The sequence below is a fragment of the Mesoplodon densirostris genome, chromosome 13, assembly GCF_025265405.1.
Source record: "Mesoplodon densirostris isolate mMesDen1 chromosome 13, mMesDen1 primary haplotype, whole genome shotgun sequence".
NCBI lineage: Eukaryota > Metazoa > Chordata > Mammalia > Artiodactyla > Ziphiidae > Mesoplodon > Mesoplodon densirostris.
In genome coordinates this window covers 88,802,668-88,820,937 of record NC_082673.1, presented here as the reverse complement: position 1 = coordinate 88,820,937, position 18,270 = coordinate 88,802,668, and the positions used below count along the sequence as shown (strand labels likewise).

The following is an 18,270-nucleotide window of genomic DNA, read 5'->3' as shown; positions in this document are numbered from 1 at the left end:
ACGTATATGTATTTCTTTTATCAAATATAGGGTTGTTGGATGTGTGCTAGATATTTTGAAATTTATGTAAATAATGTACAGCATGTATAGTCATGTCTTGCTTTTTTTCTCTCAAAATTATGTGTCTAAGCTTTTATTTCTTTTAGCTGCTGCATAACACTTCATTTTATTGTACATTTTGCTTATTTATTCTCCTGTTAGTGAATATTTAGATTGTTTTGATGTTTCACCATCATAACCAGCAAGTCTTGGGTCTTGAACGTGCTGGCACATCTCCAGATGTGCTTTCCTCATGAAGAAAATAGGGTAACACGTGCCTTTGAGGCTGGAGATATTTACCAGTTGGGAGAGTTTCTCTGGGGCATTCAATGATTAGATTGTAGGGTAAACAATTTTTGACTTTCCAGCATATTTTAACTTCTCAACAAAGTGACAGAACATTTATGTGTCTACCAGCAATGTGTGAAAGACCCATTTTCTTAGATCCTCACCAACATTCATAGTTTTTTTTTTTTAACGTTTTTGTTGTTGTTTTGCCAATCTGATGGGCATATGATGGTATTTTATTGTGGTTCTATCTGCATTTCCCTGATTACCACTGAGCTCAGAAATACTTCTATGTGTTTCTTTTTTTTTTTTTTTCTGTATCCACTCAACCATTCATTCTGTGCCTCGGGACATCTGCTTTGTCAGGAAGTGCTCTGGGGCTGGGGGTGCAGAGAGACACGAGATAAGAGAGGCCTGCCTCACAGAACTGCTGTTCTAATCGGAGGAACACAGTGTAAAAAGTAAACGGAGAAATGCACACAAAGGAGGCATTGTGGTCATTGCTTTTATAAGGATGTACAGGATGACAAGTGACAGGGAGGGCCTGGGCTCTGATGGGTGGTTACAGAGGTGAAAGGTGAGAGGAGCGAGCCTTGTGAGGAGCAGGAGGGAAAAGCAGGTAGGAAAAGAGAGCTCAGTGTGTTTGAGGGCTGTGGGTCAGGATGGGGAGCCCAGGGGGAGGATGGACACACAAATGTATAATTACCATGCAGGCTGCTATGTTCGGTATTAGCTGTATGTACAAGGAGACAAGTGGGAGAAGAGACCCCGTGAACTCTTCTTGACAGTAGAGGATGTGTATCAGTTATCAGTTGCTGCATGACAAATATCCCCCCCACCCCCACCCAAAAAAGAGGGATGAAAACAACAAACACTTATTGTCTCGTAGTTTCTGTGGTTCAGGAATCTGGGAGGGGCTGAGCTGGGTGGGTCTTGCTCAGGGTTTCTCATAACGTCGCTGTCAAGCTATTGGCTATTGCTGTGATCTTGAAGTTAGAACAGGGCTGAAAGACCACCTCCAAGCTCACGCAGGTGATTGCTGGCAGCCTCCCGTGGGCTGTTGGACTGAGGGCCTCAGTTCCTTTGCTGTTGGATTGCTGACAGCGGCCCTGGTTCCTCCCTACGTGGGCTTCTCCGTGGGGCAGCTCCCTGTGTGCCAGCTGGTGACCCCCAGCCTGCGTGATGTGAGAGAGAGAGAGACCATGCACGCACGCACGAAGAAGCCAGTCTTTCTATAACTGATCTCGAAGTGACATGCCATCACTTCTGCCATGTTCTGTTCCTTAGAAGCCACTGACCAGGTCCCTCCTACGCTCGGGGGTGGGGAGGGGAATGAAGCTCCACCTCTTGGAGGAGCATCAAAAGATCTGTGGGTGTATTTTTACAACAACTCCTGAGGGGATGCCTCAGCGTGGTTGCTAGTTTTCAGGGGTTTTCCTAGAAGAGAGACAATCCGTGGTTTCACTTGCTGTGCAGAAGCATGTAAGTTTAATTAGGTCCCATTTGTTTACTTTTGCTTTTATTTGATAGAAGCAAATTTTTAATATAAAAAAGTTCACTTAAGCCACCACATGGAGATGAGAGAGTTGACAACCTGGGTGCTCTGAACCTTTGGAGACTGTCGGTGGCAGCACCATGGCGGGGGCTTTAGCGAACGCAGTGGCCACGGACTGTGGACGGGAGGGGGCGTGTGAGGGGCCTGAGCTGTAGCACATTCAGAGCAGGAGAAGACACTGCCCCCGGTCTGTGCGGACTCGCCTTGCACTTGGGGCTTGCACCGTTAGAGGGACGGGCTGTCTGTAGATGACACTTAGGCTCCCCCTGAAGTTCAGCTCAGGGTCAGACCATACAGGACCCTGAAGAGGAAGTGGGCCTGCTCCCTGAGCAGGGCCGACCTGAAACCAGGGAGCACCTGGGTTCCAAAGCCCCCAAACTCACCCTCTGTCCTGCTCCCCCTCCCAGTTTGACTTACAGCGGATCGTGATTTACTGTGACTCCCGCCACTCAGAACTGGAGACGTGCTGTGACATCCCCTCGGGTCCGGTGAGCAGAGACTCTGCATGGAGGGGTTGGTGGGGGGGGGAATGGGTCCTTGGCTTCCTGAGGGAGGGGGCGTCCTGGGCCCTGGGATGGGATCAGGGGACACCCGCCATCCCAGTGCGCCCTGGGAGGGAGCCCGGTGGTCATCGCTAGGGTTCCATTTCCCGGTCTGGCGGGCGTGGGTTGGGGGAGCGGGTCATGCAGGTCTGTCCCAGCTTCGGTCTACAGCCCCCGGGGCTGCAGCTGAGCGATGAGGCCCAGCTCTGGGGAGCACGGGGCAGAGGCTGGCAGGGGGGAACGGCATCCCTGCTGCCGGCGCTCAGAGTAGGGAGGCTGCCGTGCTCTGCGCTGCTCAGCAAGACAGGAGGAGGCAACACGGGGTCAGGAACAGCGGGCAGAGGCTCCTGGGGCCCCGGCGCAGTTCTGCCTCTCCCAGGGCCTCCCACCTCCGCCTAGGTCCAGGTCCCTCCCTCTCCATTTACCAAATACCAGTTCCAAGGGTGCTTCCATAGTCCTGCCTCCCAGAGCCTGAAGGCTATGGATTCGGCGGGCGCGGGCCCCGGACGCAGTGAGCACTCGGTCAGCGTGTCCTGTGTCAGGACGGGTGGGGGGCACAGGCACCCGGGGTGGTCGTTACCAGGGCTGGGGCTGCGGAGTCAGCTGAGCCTGACTGTTGAGAGAGAGGAGAGAAAGGAGAGGGAGGGAGACGGGTAAGAGCAGGAGAGAATAAAGGGAAAGAAGGAGGGGGGAGAGGAAGGGAAGAAAGGAGGGAGGGGGCTGGCGAGGGTAAGGAAGTAAGTCATTACGGGCACACCTGCTGGGTTCCTGCGTTCCAGACTCTGAACTGGATGCTTTCTTCCTGTCCCACTAACTCCTCCTCACTGCATTATGATGGAAACGCCCTTGTCCCCATTCTGCAGAGGTTAACACCGAGGCTCAGAGGGGTCAAGTGGTTCCCACAGGCTGCTGAGAGGCCAGTGAAGTGGCTGAGACCCTTGGCCCACACCAGTCTGACTCCAAGGCCTCAGGGTACCGGAACCTGTGGTCAGACGCTACTTGCCCTCCCTGCTCAGGCTCCAGTGTCCTCAGGGTTCCTGGCTCCCCTTTGCCTGTGCAGGTAAGCTCCAGGGAGCGGTGCTGGGCAGGAAGCCAGGTTCTGACCGCTGTACTTCCCTTCCAGTGCCAGGTGACCGTGCTGACGGAGCCCTCACCCCCGCCCCAGCCGCCTCCCACCTCCGGCAGTGAACAAATCGGGATTTTGAAGACGATCAACTGCTCCTGCCCAGCTGGAGAAAAGGTACCATCCACAGTCCACCCTCAGCCGCCAGCCCAGGGCCCCAGAGCCGAGTGGGGCAGGGTGGCAGCAGAACCAGCAGTGGAGGTGGGAATTTCCCATCATGCTCGTGGGCTGCCAGGGCAGGGTGGCCCCAGGCTCCAGGCGACTCTCTGGTCAGGGGCCTGACCTTGCTCCTTGGGCTCCTCCCTTCTTGCACATCGGGAGGGGAGCTGCTCAGACCCAGGTGTGACGAACCTCTTCCTGAAGTTCATAACGTCTTCCCAAGGCGCTCTGGCCCCTCCTGGTCTCCTCTGCACTCGTGTGTGCGCCTAAACCAGCCAGATTTGCTTCGAGAATAAGACTCTGTAGTGGCTGAGGGTTTAGGTGTGCTCTGCGGGACACACCCTCATCCCTTTCTTCTCAATGTTCCCTGTAATTAGCTGTACTATATAATCCAAATGCGTATATGAGTAGAGTTTAATGCCTCTTGTTTCTAATTTTAAAACCTAATATGTTTCTGACTGCCACCACTGCGCACCCTTTAGCCTAGATGAAATGTCTCCTCGAGTGCCTGAGGCCTTCATCTGTTTTTCTGTGGACGAACAGCCCTCTTAATAAGAAAAAAATTTCCACTGTTTGAGCAGAATAAACAGATATGTGAGGATGACGACATCGAGATGGTCTCCGTGAAGATCTGCTCGCCTGGTAGCCCCCCAGGGCCCTCAGTCTACAGCATTCAGTGTATCCATCACTGTGTCTGCCTCTCCCAGCTCAGGGCCGGCACGCAGGAGGTGCTCCCCAACTTTGCAAGGGCCTTGGGAGACACAGACAAAACTACGAAATCGTGGTTGACGTTCATTGGAGTGGACACGCTTTAAGAATTTCCTAACAGTTTCGTTTCAATAAGCCGCCTGCCCTGGCAGCCTCTCCTCCCTCCCTCCTTCCCTCTCCTCCGTTCCCCTTCACACTCTCCTTTCTGCTTTCCACCCAGAGACCCCCTCGCAAGGAGCTCCCAGTCCAGTGGGGATGTCTAACCATGGCCCAGCTGGCTGGGAGGCCACGAGGAGCAAGCTCGGTCATGCTGCGAGCTGAGGCTTTGTCTGGGGCATCGGTGGAGTTAGGGACTTCCGGCCTGGTGCTGGGTTAGGATTGGGAGAAGCCAGAGAGGGAGCCAGGGTGGGTGCACCCAGGGCGCTGGGCGGGGATCCTTGTCCGCACCCCTGGCGGGCTCAGGCGGTCCACATACAACGTGTTGATCTGGTTCTCACCCATCAATGTCATAACGAAAGCAGCTGTCCAAACCCAAGTCCTTTTGAATTCTTGTTTTCCATTGAAAACCCCAAACGGAAAGGGTAACTGTAGCAGCGTGGGGCTTGGCCCACTAGCCTGCAGACTGTGCCCGGGAGGGCGGCCGATGCTACTCTGCCCAGTTCATGGTTTCCCCGGAGCCCTGCCCTGGCGTGGCCCCTCGGGAGGAAGTCTGGGGTCAGGCAGGCCTCCGTCCTCTCTTCTCGCCCACCTTCTTACTCTCCAGCACACGACCACCTGCTGGATCGCCACTGACCCCCTGAGCGTGGCTCACAGATCCCCTCCCCCACCTGTCCCCACTCTGTGTGGCCCCTGGTGGGTCCTAGTTGCCCTCTAGCCTCATCTCATCTCTAGCCTCTAGGCCGGCAGGAATGTCCTGTTCCTCTATGAGGTCCTGATCTTTCTTGCCTTCTGGAATTTGCATATGTAGCATCTTCTGCCTAGAACATCGTTTTCCCTCCCGCCACCCCTTTTAATCTGCTAACGCCTGTTCTTCTTTCAAGACATCCCCAAAGAATCCTTTTCTGATCCCATTATTATTGTCTGTATGATCTCCCTCCTCCCTTCCTCCCTGCCTGCCTGCCTGCCTGCCTTTCCGTTCTTCACATCCATCCATTCAATACCTATTCATTTAGCCCCTGCTATCTGGGACATTATGACCCTTTCTTTCCCTCTTCTTCCAGCGACCATAACAGTTATCACATTGGATTAAAACTGCCTACTTGTCTTTACTTCCATAAGCTCATAAATTCCAGATGGCAAAGGCTGAATCTTTCCATGTCTGTATTTTCAGCCACTGCATGAAATAATGGTTGAATTGATGGATAAGTGGACCCAGGGTATGAAGGATGGATGGAATGGCTTATTGGGTGATGCCACCCAGAGGTTGAGGCTGGCATTTGTAAATTGATGGATGATCTTTCCACCAGTGGCTGTATTTGGAGGCCACATCCAAGCTCCCCATGTAGGTTGGCAGTTTGAGAACGGATGCTCAGCTCCAGTGAACTCTGTCCAACTTACTGATTGGCACGTGGCTTACTAAGGACTGGCTTATCAGCGAGTGGAGGGGATAACCAGCTAGTAAAGAGAGAAAAGGGGGAAAATTAAAGCAGAACCTTACTTGTTTCTTTTGTCTTTCTTCCTTTAGGGTGAAAAGGGCTTTGATGGCCCAGTGGGACTCCCCGGCCCAAAGGTCAGTACCGGAGCCGGCAGAGGAGCCCTTTAGAGCGTGAGGTCCTTTGATTTGCTCTCTTTGTAAGAAGGAGGAAGAAACTCCCAGACAGTGGTGTGTTAGATGACTGTCCTGCGGGGTTTTGCTTCTGAGCTTGTTGAGATGGAAGGATAGAGCAAGTGGCTTAAAGTCCGTAACCTCTGAGTCCCTTCACGGTTCAGAGCGTCCATTGCTCAGCCTGAACGTGTGATCGAGAAGGAGAACACGCATGCCCGGGCTCAGGTGCTGTTGCTCCAACAGGCCCAGCCCTCCGTGGTCAGCTCACTCTGCATCAGTCCTTTCAGGCCTCTGTGTCCCAGAAGCTTTGGGGGTTGCGCTTTAAAGAGTCTGTTTGTTCAGCACGCACAATCTGTTTGCTTGACATGTGTGGAATTCTTTTTGTACACGTTTTCCAAACTCACGAATTGCTCAAGGCCAGGTGCCTCCTTGTGGGCTCCTCCCTCCTCAGCCGTGGACCAGCCTCTTCTCTGTCCACCGCTGCCCAGGTTTATCGCATTTATGGAGCTGGACAGGGCTGCCGTCTCGCATCATTGTTTTGGTCTCGGAAAGCTGAGACCCAGAGAGGTGTGCATTGCCCGGGGTCACACAGAGGCTGAGGGAAGAGGTCAGCGTTGCCCAGTGGCCGTTACCTGGTCTGGTGTTCGAAACAGGGGCTGAGTGTGATGGTGCAGACCCCTAGCGATGACTGCATCCCCCTCCCTTCCCTCCCCCTTCTCCCTCTCCCTCTCCCCCTCCCCCTGTCCCTCCCTCTCTCCCTCTTTCTCCCCCTCCCTCTCACCTGTATTACTTGTGTTCACATTCATTCAGTGCATCACCACAGAGCATCTCCTAAGGTCCCTTTTGTCTCCTCTTCCTTCCTCTGCATGTACCTCCTTCATCTTCCCCTTCTCTCGCCCTTCTCCCCTCTGTCCCCAGTGTGCTAGGATGGGGAGAATAGACAGACAGACAGACACACGTGCACACACAGGAGGTCCAGGGTGCCAGGTGTTTGCTGCAAGAAAGAGAGCAGGGGCTTCTGCCTTGCTGAGCAGCCCCTGGGCTGTAGCCTCAGCTCCTGGGCTGTCAGACGGAAGGAGAGAGCAAAGCTGTTTGGGGTGTTTGGGGGTTTGTGAAGCTCTAAGTAGAAAATGTTTGTCTGAAGCAGTGGCCGTTCACGGAGCGACTGAGCTCTGCTGTGGTCAGACAGATCTGGGCTTGTGCGGACGGCAGAGCCTGACCCCTGACCCCGGGAGAGAAGATGAGGTGGGAGGGAGGGGATTCTAGGGAGGGAAACAGGTCCCACCACCTGCAGATAAGCCTGGCTGCCCCATGCCTGATTGGCAGTCTTGGCCCTTTAGCCAGTGTCCCAGCCTGTCTGTGGTTAAGATGCTGTGTAAACACCTTGATTCCAGCAGCTCCGTTTACCTAGAGGTAGCTCAGGTTGTGTCCACAGGCGTGGCCTGGTGGATCCTGGGTGCCCAGGCCTGTTCTGGATGCAGGGACATACCAGGGAGCCATGTCCCCGGACTCAGAGCCAGCAGGAAGAGGCATGACGGGGTGGGACACTGGGTTGGGGGGAGCGGGGCTGGTGGGGGGACCCTGAAGCTTCCCGGGGAGGATCCAGGATGCCTGGGGGGTCCCGCCCTAGCTGGGTCCAGTAAGATGCATAGGAGCTGCCGTTCCCATTCTCGGGGTCAAGCACGCGATGCTTTCACCCACTTGCTTTCTCAAGGGGTCCTTCGTTCTGGGAATTAGGAGTTTGAGAAAATCACTCAGATGCTCCTTCCCACTCCAAGGGTGGGAGGCTTGGCCTCGTGGTGCAGTTGGCAAGGACAAAATCGGCTGCTTCCAGAAAACTGGGGCAAGGTGGGCTGTGGGCAGCTGGTGTGGGAGAGGTTGGTCGGAGGACCCGACCCAACGCTCGTCTCTGGTTTCCACCCCTCAGGGGGACATGGGAGCCGCTGGGCCGGCTGGAGCTCCTGGACCCAAGGGAGAGAAAGGAGATACGGTGAGTGAAGGCCCCTCCGCGTGGCCGGCGGCGGGGACCCCTCTGCACGGGCACAGGAGGCCTGCCGGCCGCTCCAGCCTCACCCTGCACCACCCCGCCCTCACCCCCCGAAGTCTGTGCTCCAGGCTGGCAGTGATGACTCCCCCAACTGGCCATGTCTCACCCTGGCCGTTGCATATGGCTTTTCCTGTGCCGGGAATCACTTTGCCGTCTGTCCACCCCCGTTCGCCCCTCACCTCCCCTTCCCGCCTGGCTCACGTTTTCGCACCTTTCAGACTCAACCGGGCGTAGTTCTCCAGGGTATCTTTGCGACCCCAGGTCTGGCTCAACCCCTTGGTTCTCCCTCATCCCTGGTGCCTATCAGTCCCCGCATCAGCTGACTCCCTGATACCTCGGTTTGCAGTTTGTCAGTCCAGCATCCCCGGCATCTGGCCCAGCACAAACTGTGTTCATGGATCCTTCGGTTGATGAGCGAGCACAGTGGGTGGTGGGTCAGGGAAGAATTACAGGGATAAACGATTCATGGTGCAGAGCAGGGCTTAGGAGCCACAGGGCTGGGAAGCAAAGGCTGGTTCCACCAAGATACTTAACCTTTCCGGCCTCAGGTTCCTCATCTGTAAAGTGGGGAGGATAAAATTAACTGTCAAGCTGCATGACGAGGATTAAACGAGTTAACGCATGTAAACAGTTTGTAACAGTGCAGAGGCAAAGTAAATGCTGTTGTTCCTCTGTGGTTACCTGGCGTGGTGGAAGCACTAAACCCATCCTTCAGACTGCGCCTTGTAGCATCCGTAGCACAGGTTTGGAGTCAGGTGGGCCTCAGTAGCTGTCCCCGGCCCCAGCCTTCATTGGCTGTGTGACTGCGAGCGGGTTTCCTAACCTCCCTGAAAACCTCATTCGCTCCATGAGCAGAATAAAGAAAAGAGCACCTTTGTCTGTAAGATGCCTGGCCCGTGGTCGGAGGCCAGTGAGCGAGAGCGAGTATCATCAGTTCCTTTTAGGTTCTCAGTGCTCAGGGGAAACCCGACGACAAGACGGAGCCGCTCCCCTAGAAGAGTTAGCCTGGCAGACACCCCCGTGCCATCGCCTGAGAGCTCATGATTGTAGCTGCACCGCCTGCCCTTCTTCACAGGGGCTTCATGTGGGTCCCTCCTTACTCCTTAGACCAGCTTCTTAAACTTAGGCTCCTCACTCACGGACGGGAAGGATACAGAATTTTCAGACTTGCGTGACGCGCTCGTGATCACATCAGGTGCTCTGCCTGTGTGTGGCAGAGGCAGGATTTGAATCTCCTTTAATCTGAGTCTTGTGCTCACTTGCTGAGCTACACCTTTCTCCCACACCATACACACCTGCCTCCTGTGCAGAGGTAGGAAGCACCCGCTCTGTGCAAATCAACATGGAAATAGGAAGAGGCTTATATTTAACAGCATTCATGGTGTGCCGGCATCTGTGCTGTATGTTTTACAGATTTCTGGCTCATTTAACCCTCAGATCAATGTTGTGAGGTGAGGGCTAGTGAAACACCCATTTTACTGATAACACAGGAAAAAACCAGGCTACAGAAACTGCCTGTGAGAGGGCACAGATGTTGGATCTAACAGACAAAGCCTGCAAAGTAGCCATTGTAATTATATCCAGCGAACTAAAGGAAGCCATTAGGAAGGAGACAGAGGGGAGTATCATGACATTATCTCATCAAATATAGAACATAAAGAGGTAGAAATTGTTAAAAAGAACCAAATGGAAATTCTGGAACTAAATGGAAATTTTAAAGTACAGTCAATGAAATGAAAAGGAAAATCACTTGAGAGGCATGACAGTAGGTTTGAACTGGTTGAAGAAAGAACCAGCATTCTTGAGAACAGATCAGTAGCGATCATGTAATCTGAAGATCAGAGAGAAACAATAATGAAGAAAAATGAGCAGAGCCTCAGAGAAGTGTGAGGGCCCATGAAGTGCGTCAGTGCACATAACAGGGGTACCCAGAGCAGAGAGAAAGGAGCAGAAAAAGTGTTCAGAGAGATCATGGCTGAAGACATCCCGAATTTGATGAGAGCAGTAATCTGCACGTTCAAGAAGCCTCAGGAAGTCCAATCAAGAAAAACAAAAGGAGGTCCATCCTTAGAAAAATCATAGTAAAATATGCTAACAGACAAAGCAAAAAAAATCGAAAGCAGAAAAAGAAAAATGATTCCTGATGTACAAGGAAAACCCAATAAGATTATCAGCTGACTCATCACCAAAAATAATTGAGGCCAGAGTGCAGTGGAGTGACAAGTTCAAAGTAATAATTATGACAGTGCATCATTGGGTATTTAACAAATATCTGTAACAACAATAGCACAAAAATGGAGAAGAAGGAATAGATCACGTAGGAGTATGTTTCTAAATCTCACTGGAAGTAAGTTAGTGTAAATCTTAAAGTAGATCCTGATAAGATGTATATGGTAAACCTCAAGCAACCTCCAAGAAAATAATTCAAAGCTATATGGTGAAAATATCCTTAAAGAGGTTAAAATGTTGCACTAAAAAGAACTCATGTAATGCAAAAAAGAGCAGTAAAGGAGGAATAAAGGAACAGAAAAAGTCAGGAGACATAGAAAACAAGAAGTTAAATGGCATATGTAAATCTACCTACATCAAAAATAGCATTGCCTGTAAATGTATTAAACAAACCAATTGAACAGCAGAGATTTTCAGCCTGGACATAAAAACAAGATCCAACTGTATTGTGGCTACAGGAGACACACTTTAGATTCAAATATATAAATAGGTTGAAAGTAAAAGGATGGACAATGCGCATTCTACAAATAGAAAACATTAGAAATTGGAGTGACTGTAACAATATCAGACAAAACAGGCTTTAAAAAAAGTTAATAGAAATAAAGAGGAACATTTTATAATGATAAAGGTGTCGATCCTCTAAAACTGTGTAACAATTATAAACATATGTGCACCTAACAACAGAGCCCCCAGGTATATGAAGCCAACACTGAGAATTGAAATGAGAGATTTAACACCCCACTTTAATCATGTGTAGAACAACTAGGAATGTGGAGAAATCGTAACTCATACATTGCTGGTGTAAAATGCTGCAGCTGCTTTGAGAAACAGTCTGGTGGTCCTTAAAGGGTTAAACACAGAATTATATGACCCAGCAATTCCACTCCTAGGTGTATAACCGAAAGAAATGAAAACACGTGTTCATACAAAAACTTGTTCCTGGATGTTCATAGCAGCCTTATTCATAGTAACGGAAAAGTAGAAGCAGCCTAAATTCTCATCACGCAATGAATGGATAAATGTGTGTCATAACCATGCAATGGCGTAGTATTCTGCAATAAAATGAGGTATTGATACATGCTGCAAGGTGGGTGAACCTTGAAAACACTTTGCTAAGAAAACACGGGCTATGAAGCCAGTCATAAAAGCCCACATGTATGATTTCATATATATAAAATGTCTAGGTGAATTTATAGAAACGGAAAACCGATTAATGTTTGCCCAGAGCAGGGCGTGGGGGGAAAAGGGGAGTGACCACAATGGATTTGGGGTTCTTTTGGGATGATGAAAACATTCTAAAGTTGATTGTGGTGGTGTTGCACCACCACATTTAGTACATTTAGTAAATGTACTAAAAAGCCATTGAATTGTACACTTTATTTTTAGTTAATTAATTAATTAATTAATTTTTGGCTGCGTTGGGTCTTTGTTGCTGTGTGCAGGCTTTCTCTAGTTGTGGCGGCTTCTCTTGTTATGGAGCACAGGCTCTAGGCACGCGGGCTTCAGTAGTAGCGGCTCGCGGGCTTAGTTGCTCCGCGGCATGTGGGATCTTCCCGGACCAGGGCTCGAACCCGCGTCCCCTGCATTGACAGGCGGATTCTTAACCACTGTGCCACCAGGGAAGTCCTACACTTTAAATAGGTGAATTATGTGCTCTGTAGATTATATCTCAATAAAGCTGATGTGGAAGAAAGAATAGTGCCGTAATATTGAGTTGTTGGAAAAACTAAATGAGATAAAACTCACGAGAATCTACCCTCAGTAAATGATAGTGTCTTTTAGAGGCTCCTCGAAAGGGCCTATGAGAAAGCAGCCCACCATTTTGAATCCCAGGGTACATCTGCCATGTGTGATGTCATGTCGTGGAGATGCTTCGTAGAAAACCTTTGCCTTCTGCTTTGCTTTTCCAGGGCAGAGGACCTTTTGTCCAAGGAGAAAAGGGTGAAAAGGTAAGCACCTCCTTGCTGTCTCATTCCTCCAAGGGCCGTGGATGTGGCCCGGGAACAGGATGGGACACTTGGGTTCGGGAGAGTGGTGCGCTGCCGTGGTGCTGCCTGGTAAGAATGTGGGTGGGAGGGGAAGGGGTTTCCTGGGCTGAGTGCCTCAGTGTGTGAAGTGGGAGGGAAGGGCTTGTTTAGGACGTGGATGGTTCACAGTGCTTAGAGCAGAGGGTACTTAATGGCGCTCATGGAAATTGGGATGCAGAGCTCCAGACGTGGTTTGAGGACCAACATACAGGGCGTTCAATATCAAAATGCGTTCAGGCCTTGTCGGTAGTGATGGGAAGGCTTTGGACGGTCTGTGCATGATCAGACATGCTGAGAAGGTTCGAATAGCAGGTGCCGATAGACGTGAGAGCGGGGCAGACCAGAGGAAGTTGGGGAATAGTCGGGAGATTGTTGCAGAAGTACAAAGGCAAGATGATGAGGGACAGAGTCATGGGTGGCATCAGGACTAGACAGGCAGAGGAGTGGAGGCCTATTCACATTCTCCCTGGATATGAATGTTGCACCTTCTTTAACCTTCATCAGTCGTGATGATGATGGACAAGGTGGACAGATCCTGGGAAAGAGGGGATTCCTTCTAAAGAGGAAAGCTTTCTTAAGGTGTCAGCCTAGAAGGAGAAATAAAAAGCAGTCACTAAAAATGTCATTTTCCACTCACACCAGCGATTAAAAATACATCTCCCATCTCCCAGGAGAGGCAGCCACAATACTTTGTAACATACATTTATGTTGGTTATTTTGCTGGAGCCTAGGCACTTGTAGACTCAGAATGCAGGGCATTGGACCTCGGAAGGATATCGTTACTCAGAGGGGGGCTCACATCAACCCCTTGCATAGGGCTGATGATATAAAGCAGGTGCCACTCTGTCAAGTTACTATGGAAACAGAGCTTTCATGTGCCCAGCTCGTTCTCTCCGTGTAGCACCTTTTATTTAGTCCGTTCATGTCTAGAGATTTACTCTAAGGAGATAAATCAAGGCTGTGCACAAGTACATACCCACACGTTTTGTAATTACAGTGTGATTTATAAGGCAGCCTGGAAACAACTGTAATGCTCTGCAGTGGGCAAAAGGTAACGTGAGTTATTGTACAGCTAAATAATACAATGGCATTTAGGGACACAAAATCACATTTAGAAGGATAATTAATGACCCAGAAAATGAAGATAGCATTTTGTTAATTTTTAATTAAAACACATTGCAAAATATCTATACAATATGACCCCGGTTGTGTTTATGTGTGTGTGTGAGACTCAGAGAGGGAAGCTGATTCTGGGGGCAAACCCCATTGTTAACCACTGGTTGTCTGTGGGTGGCAAAGCTGTGAGAGTATTTACTTTTTCCCTTACTTTTCTTTTTTTTCTTTTTTGTTTTGTGGTATGCGGGCCTCCCACTGCTGTGGCCTCTCCTGTTGCGGAGCACAGGCTCCGGACGTGCAGGCTCAGTGGCCATGGCTCATGGGCCCAGCCGCTCTGAGGCATGTGGGATCCTCCCGGACCGGGGCACGAACCCGTGTCCCCCTGCATCGGCAGGCAGACTCTCAACCACTGCGCCACTAGGGAAGCCCTTCCCTTACTTTTCTTTGTGTCTTCATTTATTCCACAATGAACTTCTCTTTTTTAACCTTTGTTAAAAGCACAGGCACACACACGCACACGTAATAACTACTGCACAGGAACACAGAGCCGTTTGAGAGACAGTGTGACACACAGCGTAACACGAGCTTTGCACCAGGCAGACCTGGGTCAGTCGAGGCTGTTCCCAAGCTCTGCCATCCGCGTCTGGGGCTCCCGCTGCCTAGAGCAGGACTGGCGGCACCACCTTCCTCGATTCCTGTGTGGTCTCAAAGCACAGCACCTGGAACCGAGGCACTCAGGTTTGATAGTTGCCATCATGTTCGGTTCCTGAAAGCCCAGAACCCAGGGTGTTAACAGGACACCCACATGTTCCTCGGGTTCAGGACTGGGGCTGCCAGAGCCCTTGAAGTCAGGGTGCTCAGCCTGGGTTGTGCTTCCCAGGCAAGACCAACGTGCAGCTCCTGGGCCGGCTTGTCCTCTGAGTGACGTGCTGTCCTTCTCACGTGCTGGTGCCACCAGGAGAAACTGACAGGCCCCCTTTCTCCCATGAGCAGCAGCTGCATCTCTGCCCCATCTGTTCTGGTTGAGCTCAGGACAGGCAGCCTTCTGCTTCTGGAGGCACCTCCCCGGTTCCCCAAAGCCCAGGCTGCAGCGCTACGCCCAGGACCTGAAGCTGCCGGGCCACAGTCCCAGCTGGGAGACCTCCTCACACATCCGGTGCTGGCAGGAGAGACGCGTAGCTGAATGGACTTCGGCACTCCTGGCTCTGTCTTCGGTTGACGTTCTCTTGCGGTTGGGCATTTGTAGCAAAGTCTGAGTCTAGATTCTTTCAGATCTGAGCTATGTGATTCAGGATGAGTCACCTCCGTCTCTGGGTCTCTGCTCCCTCATCTGTAGAAACGAAGGGGTGGGATGTGATGATGCATAAGGGACCTTGCAGGTGGCAGTTCTGAGACTTGGTCATCAGCCCACCCCCAGCCTGAGTCCCCGGGGCTGTCTTCCATAACTTGGAGTCTCTGCTTCCCCTCCAAGGATGCAGCGAGGCCAGGGAGAGTCAAGGGGACAACAGGATCCACAGAAAGGAGAAGGCCACTGGTGACTCATTCACTTGGACAGAGCTTAACAAACTGGCTTTTTTGCTTGAATATTCTCTCGAAAGCAATCGCAGAGTACCAAGGGGATTGGATGGACTGGAGCCTGATGTGTCCAGAAGTCATGTTACGCTGAATCTTGCTGTTTTTTTTTTTTTTTAATTTTTGGTGATGTAATCAGCCACTGTGACAATGTGCATTGACCTTTCTGAGGGCCGGGCACCGTGTAAGCTGTGTTCTGTGCTTTATGTCTCATTATTAATAAGACAGTGCTTCGAGGAAGGCACGGCTATGCCCTTTTCACAGATGAGAGAACATAGCTTAGAGGTCAGTGACCTGCCCAAGGTCACAGTAAGATGGCTAGAAAACACAGTCACTCATGAAGGGAAGCTGGAAGGCTGATTGAATTACCCCTTTTCCTGCAGCTGAGGAAACTGAGGCTCAGAGAAGGTGAGTGACTGGCCCAGTGTCACACAGCTGGAACACTGCCAGAGCTCTTTGCCTTCTGACTTTACCAGCGCCCCCCACCAAATGCCCAGGACCACCGTGTGGTGCGTTGTTCCTGGGCTGCCTCTGCCCCTCGTTTTGGAAGCCAGCCTTCTCTCTGGTTCCTGTTCCACCCCACATTCACCATGGGTTCTTGGAACAAAGCTCCCTCAGTGTTTTAATATGTATGAAATTGGGCTCAGGGAAAGGGGGAAGCAGGCTTTTAGGGGCTGCCTGAAGAGATCTGCGCGTAGCCCAGGTGTTGGGGGCACGGAAGGAGAGAAAGATAGGCATGGGCCCTCCTTCACAGCGTCTGGAAGACAGCTGGCACTAAATAAATGCTTGCCTAATGAGTGAATGGATGGATGGAGTGTGGACCTCCGTCATCCAGGACCAAGAGCCAGTAGGATGGTCACAGGCTCTGCAGTCAGATTCCGGCTCCACTTCATGTGGAGCCTCAGGTTCCTTTTCTGTAAGAGTGAGAGAGGGAATGATAATAGCTGTTACCATGTGAGGTTGCTGGGAAGATTAACCCAGTGCCCCAGGTCGCAAGCCCTCATAATGGGTGATGCTGCTGTTCTCTCCCCCCACCCCCCGTCATCATTGGCAACGCTGTCTTGGTGATGATGATGATGAGGAGGAGGAGGAGAGGGCGGCAGCAGCATGGTTTGGACCAATGCTGATGGGCTGGTTTGGACAAGTTTTGGGGGGAGTCAGGGGGAGCAGGGAGGGTGATGACTTCCGTGCCCATCCCACCCTTGGTCCTTCCATGTTGACAAATTAATAAGCAGAGTGAAGATGTTGATGTAAGGTTTCCTTTGGCTGGACACTGAGTCTTTTCCATGGAGATGTATGTGGTCCATGAGCCCCGCGGTAGAAAAAAATTCAGAAACAACAAAAACAAGACCAAAGTGCGTGGTGTCCAGTGAGCTTCCTTTTGCATCCCGAGGGTCCTTCTGCTCTGCGGGACCAGAGCCTTCAGGGGAGGAACCCCACGGAGAGGCTGCGCTGTCGTCCCTTCCTGGACCCACAGCGCCCTCTGGTGTCTAGAAGCCAGAGCGTCGCTCCAGTTTTCCTCTGCAGGGGTCCCTGTGATGCTGGGGAGATCTCTGCCCTTTGGGGGCGTTCCTCTTTCCCTTAGGAATCTAGCACCTGGGGGGACGAGGACAAAGAGAGCTTTCGTTCTGTGCTCAAATGTGGGCTCAGGTGATGGGAAGAAAGCAGGTTCGGGGAGTTGGGCGACCTGGTTTGGATCCCAGCTCTGCAGTGGCTGGGTGAGCATTGGGTGGTGTCTCTCTGAGCCTCAGCTTCCTCATCTGTAAAGTGGGGCCATTGATGCCCACCCCTTAGGGCTGTTGTGGGGCTTATAAGAGGTTGGCAGTGCCTGTGACAGCACCTGGCTTAGTCCCTGGCCCGTGGTAGTGCATGTAGAAATCTGTCCCTTATCTTTATTCCTTTCTTTTGTCTGCTAGAAGCTGTTGCTAAACTCCATAAAAGAGTGACAGATGTGCTTCTTCAGTGAACAGCGTTCAAGTACCTAGTACATGGGAGAGTGGTGGGTTCACAGAGCTGTAAAACATGGCCTGGGCCTACCCCAGAGGCTCACTCACCAATTCAGCGGAGGAGACATGCACACACATTCTGGTCATGTGGTTGTCTAATCATGAGTGTTTCTTCTTCTTCCTGGTCCTTAATCGAGTCTGTTGTGCCACCTCCATCCTCCACCCTGTTACACACTCAGAGGGTGACGACGCTGTCAGGAGACCCTACCTAGGACACCGGTCACATCAACACTGCACCTTGAGGGTTTCCCAGGATACCCGGTGTTGTACTGCTGGGGGTGCTTAGAGAATGAAACTAAAAAATATCTAGGAAATTATCGTAAGCACAGTTCCAATGAAGGGAAAAACAGAAACAAAACGACCTCAAGCTGACTGTGTTCTTTATAAGTACTCTTAACAATGATCAGCCGCAGCAAAAAATGGAAACAACCTGATGGATAATTGCATTTCTTCAACCAGAAGGACATTAGTGAAAATTAGGAAGACCTCATATGTGTAGATGTGCATGCAACATGGCGTAAATGAAATAGTAGAATAGGAAGCCATATGCGCTCACACACAAAATGTGTGTGCAGCAAGAATAGCCAGTGCACTGGGGTAGTGGGATTTGGGATATTTCATGCCTTGTTAATTGCTCTTTATGTTGCTATAACATTAATACTTTTGCAAAACATAAACATTTAACTAACAGCTAGAGCTTAAACTTAATATGATGAAAAAATAAAAAATAATAGTATATTTACAGTTGTTCATGCATGAAATCCAAAAGCAGTATTATTTTGGAGGGAAGAGTCCTCTCTCCCAGCATGGGGCATTTGCCAAATCCTGGATGCTGTGACGGCTGGTCCCAGACGACAGGACATGGCAGCGGCTGAGGGTCAGGCTTTGGGAACCTGGCACTGCCCCTGTCCTGCTGTGTGACCTTGGAAAGGTCATTACAGTTCTCGGTGCCTGTTTTCTCATATGTACACTGAAGATAATAGTAACAATAATAGGCTCTTGTAAGACTGAAGAGGGTTAAGTGATTGCATCCACGGAAAGAACTTAGCAGAGCACCTGGCAGATCAGGAAGCATTAGCGGGAATCGGGTCTGA

General features: G+C 50.9%; 1 protein-coding gene across 1 annotated transcript in view; it reads left to right on the top strand.

The window, feature by feature from the left end:
* Nucleotides 1-18,270, top strand: part of COL22A1 (collagen type XXII alpha 1 chain) — a 240,739-nt gene that overhangs the window by 56,935 nt on the left and 165,534 nt on the right. The window contains exons 7-11 of the mRNA XM_060116083.1: nt 2,290-2,370; nt 3,548-3,664; nt 6,099-6,143; nt 8,107-8,169; nt 12,366-12,404. Coding sequence (XP_059972066.1) covers nt 2,290-2,370; nt 3,548-3,664; nt 6,099-6,143; nt 8,107-8,169; nt 12,366-12,404 — 345 coding nt within the window. The remainder of the gene's footprint in view (nt 1-2,289; nt 2,371-3,547; nt 3,665-6,098; nt 6,144-8,106; nt 8,170-12,365; nt 12,405-18,270) is intronic.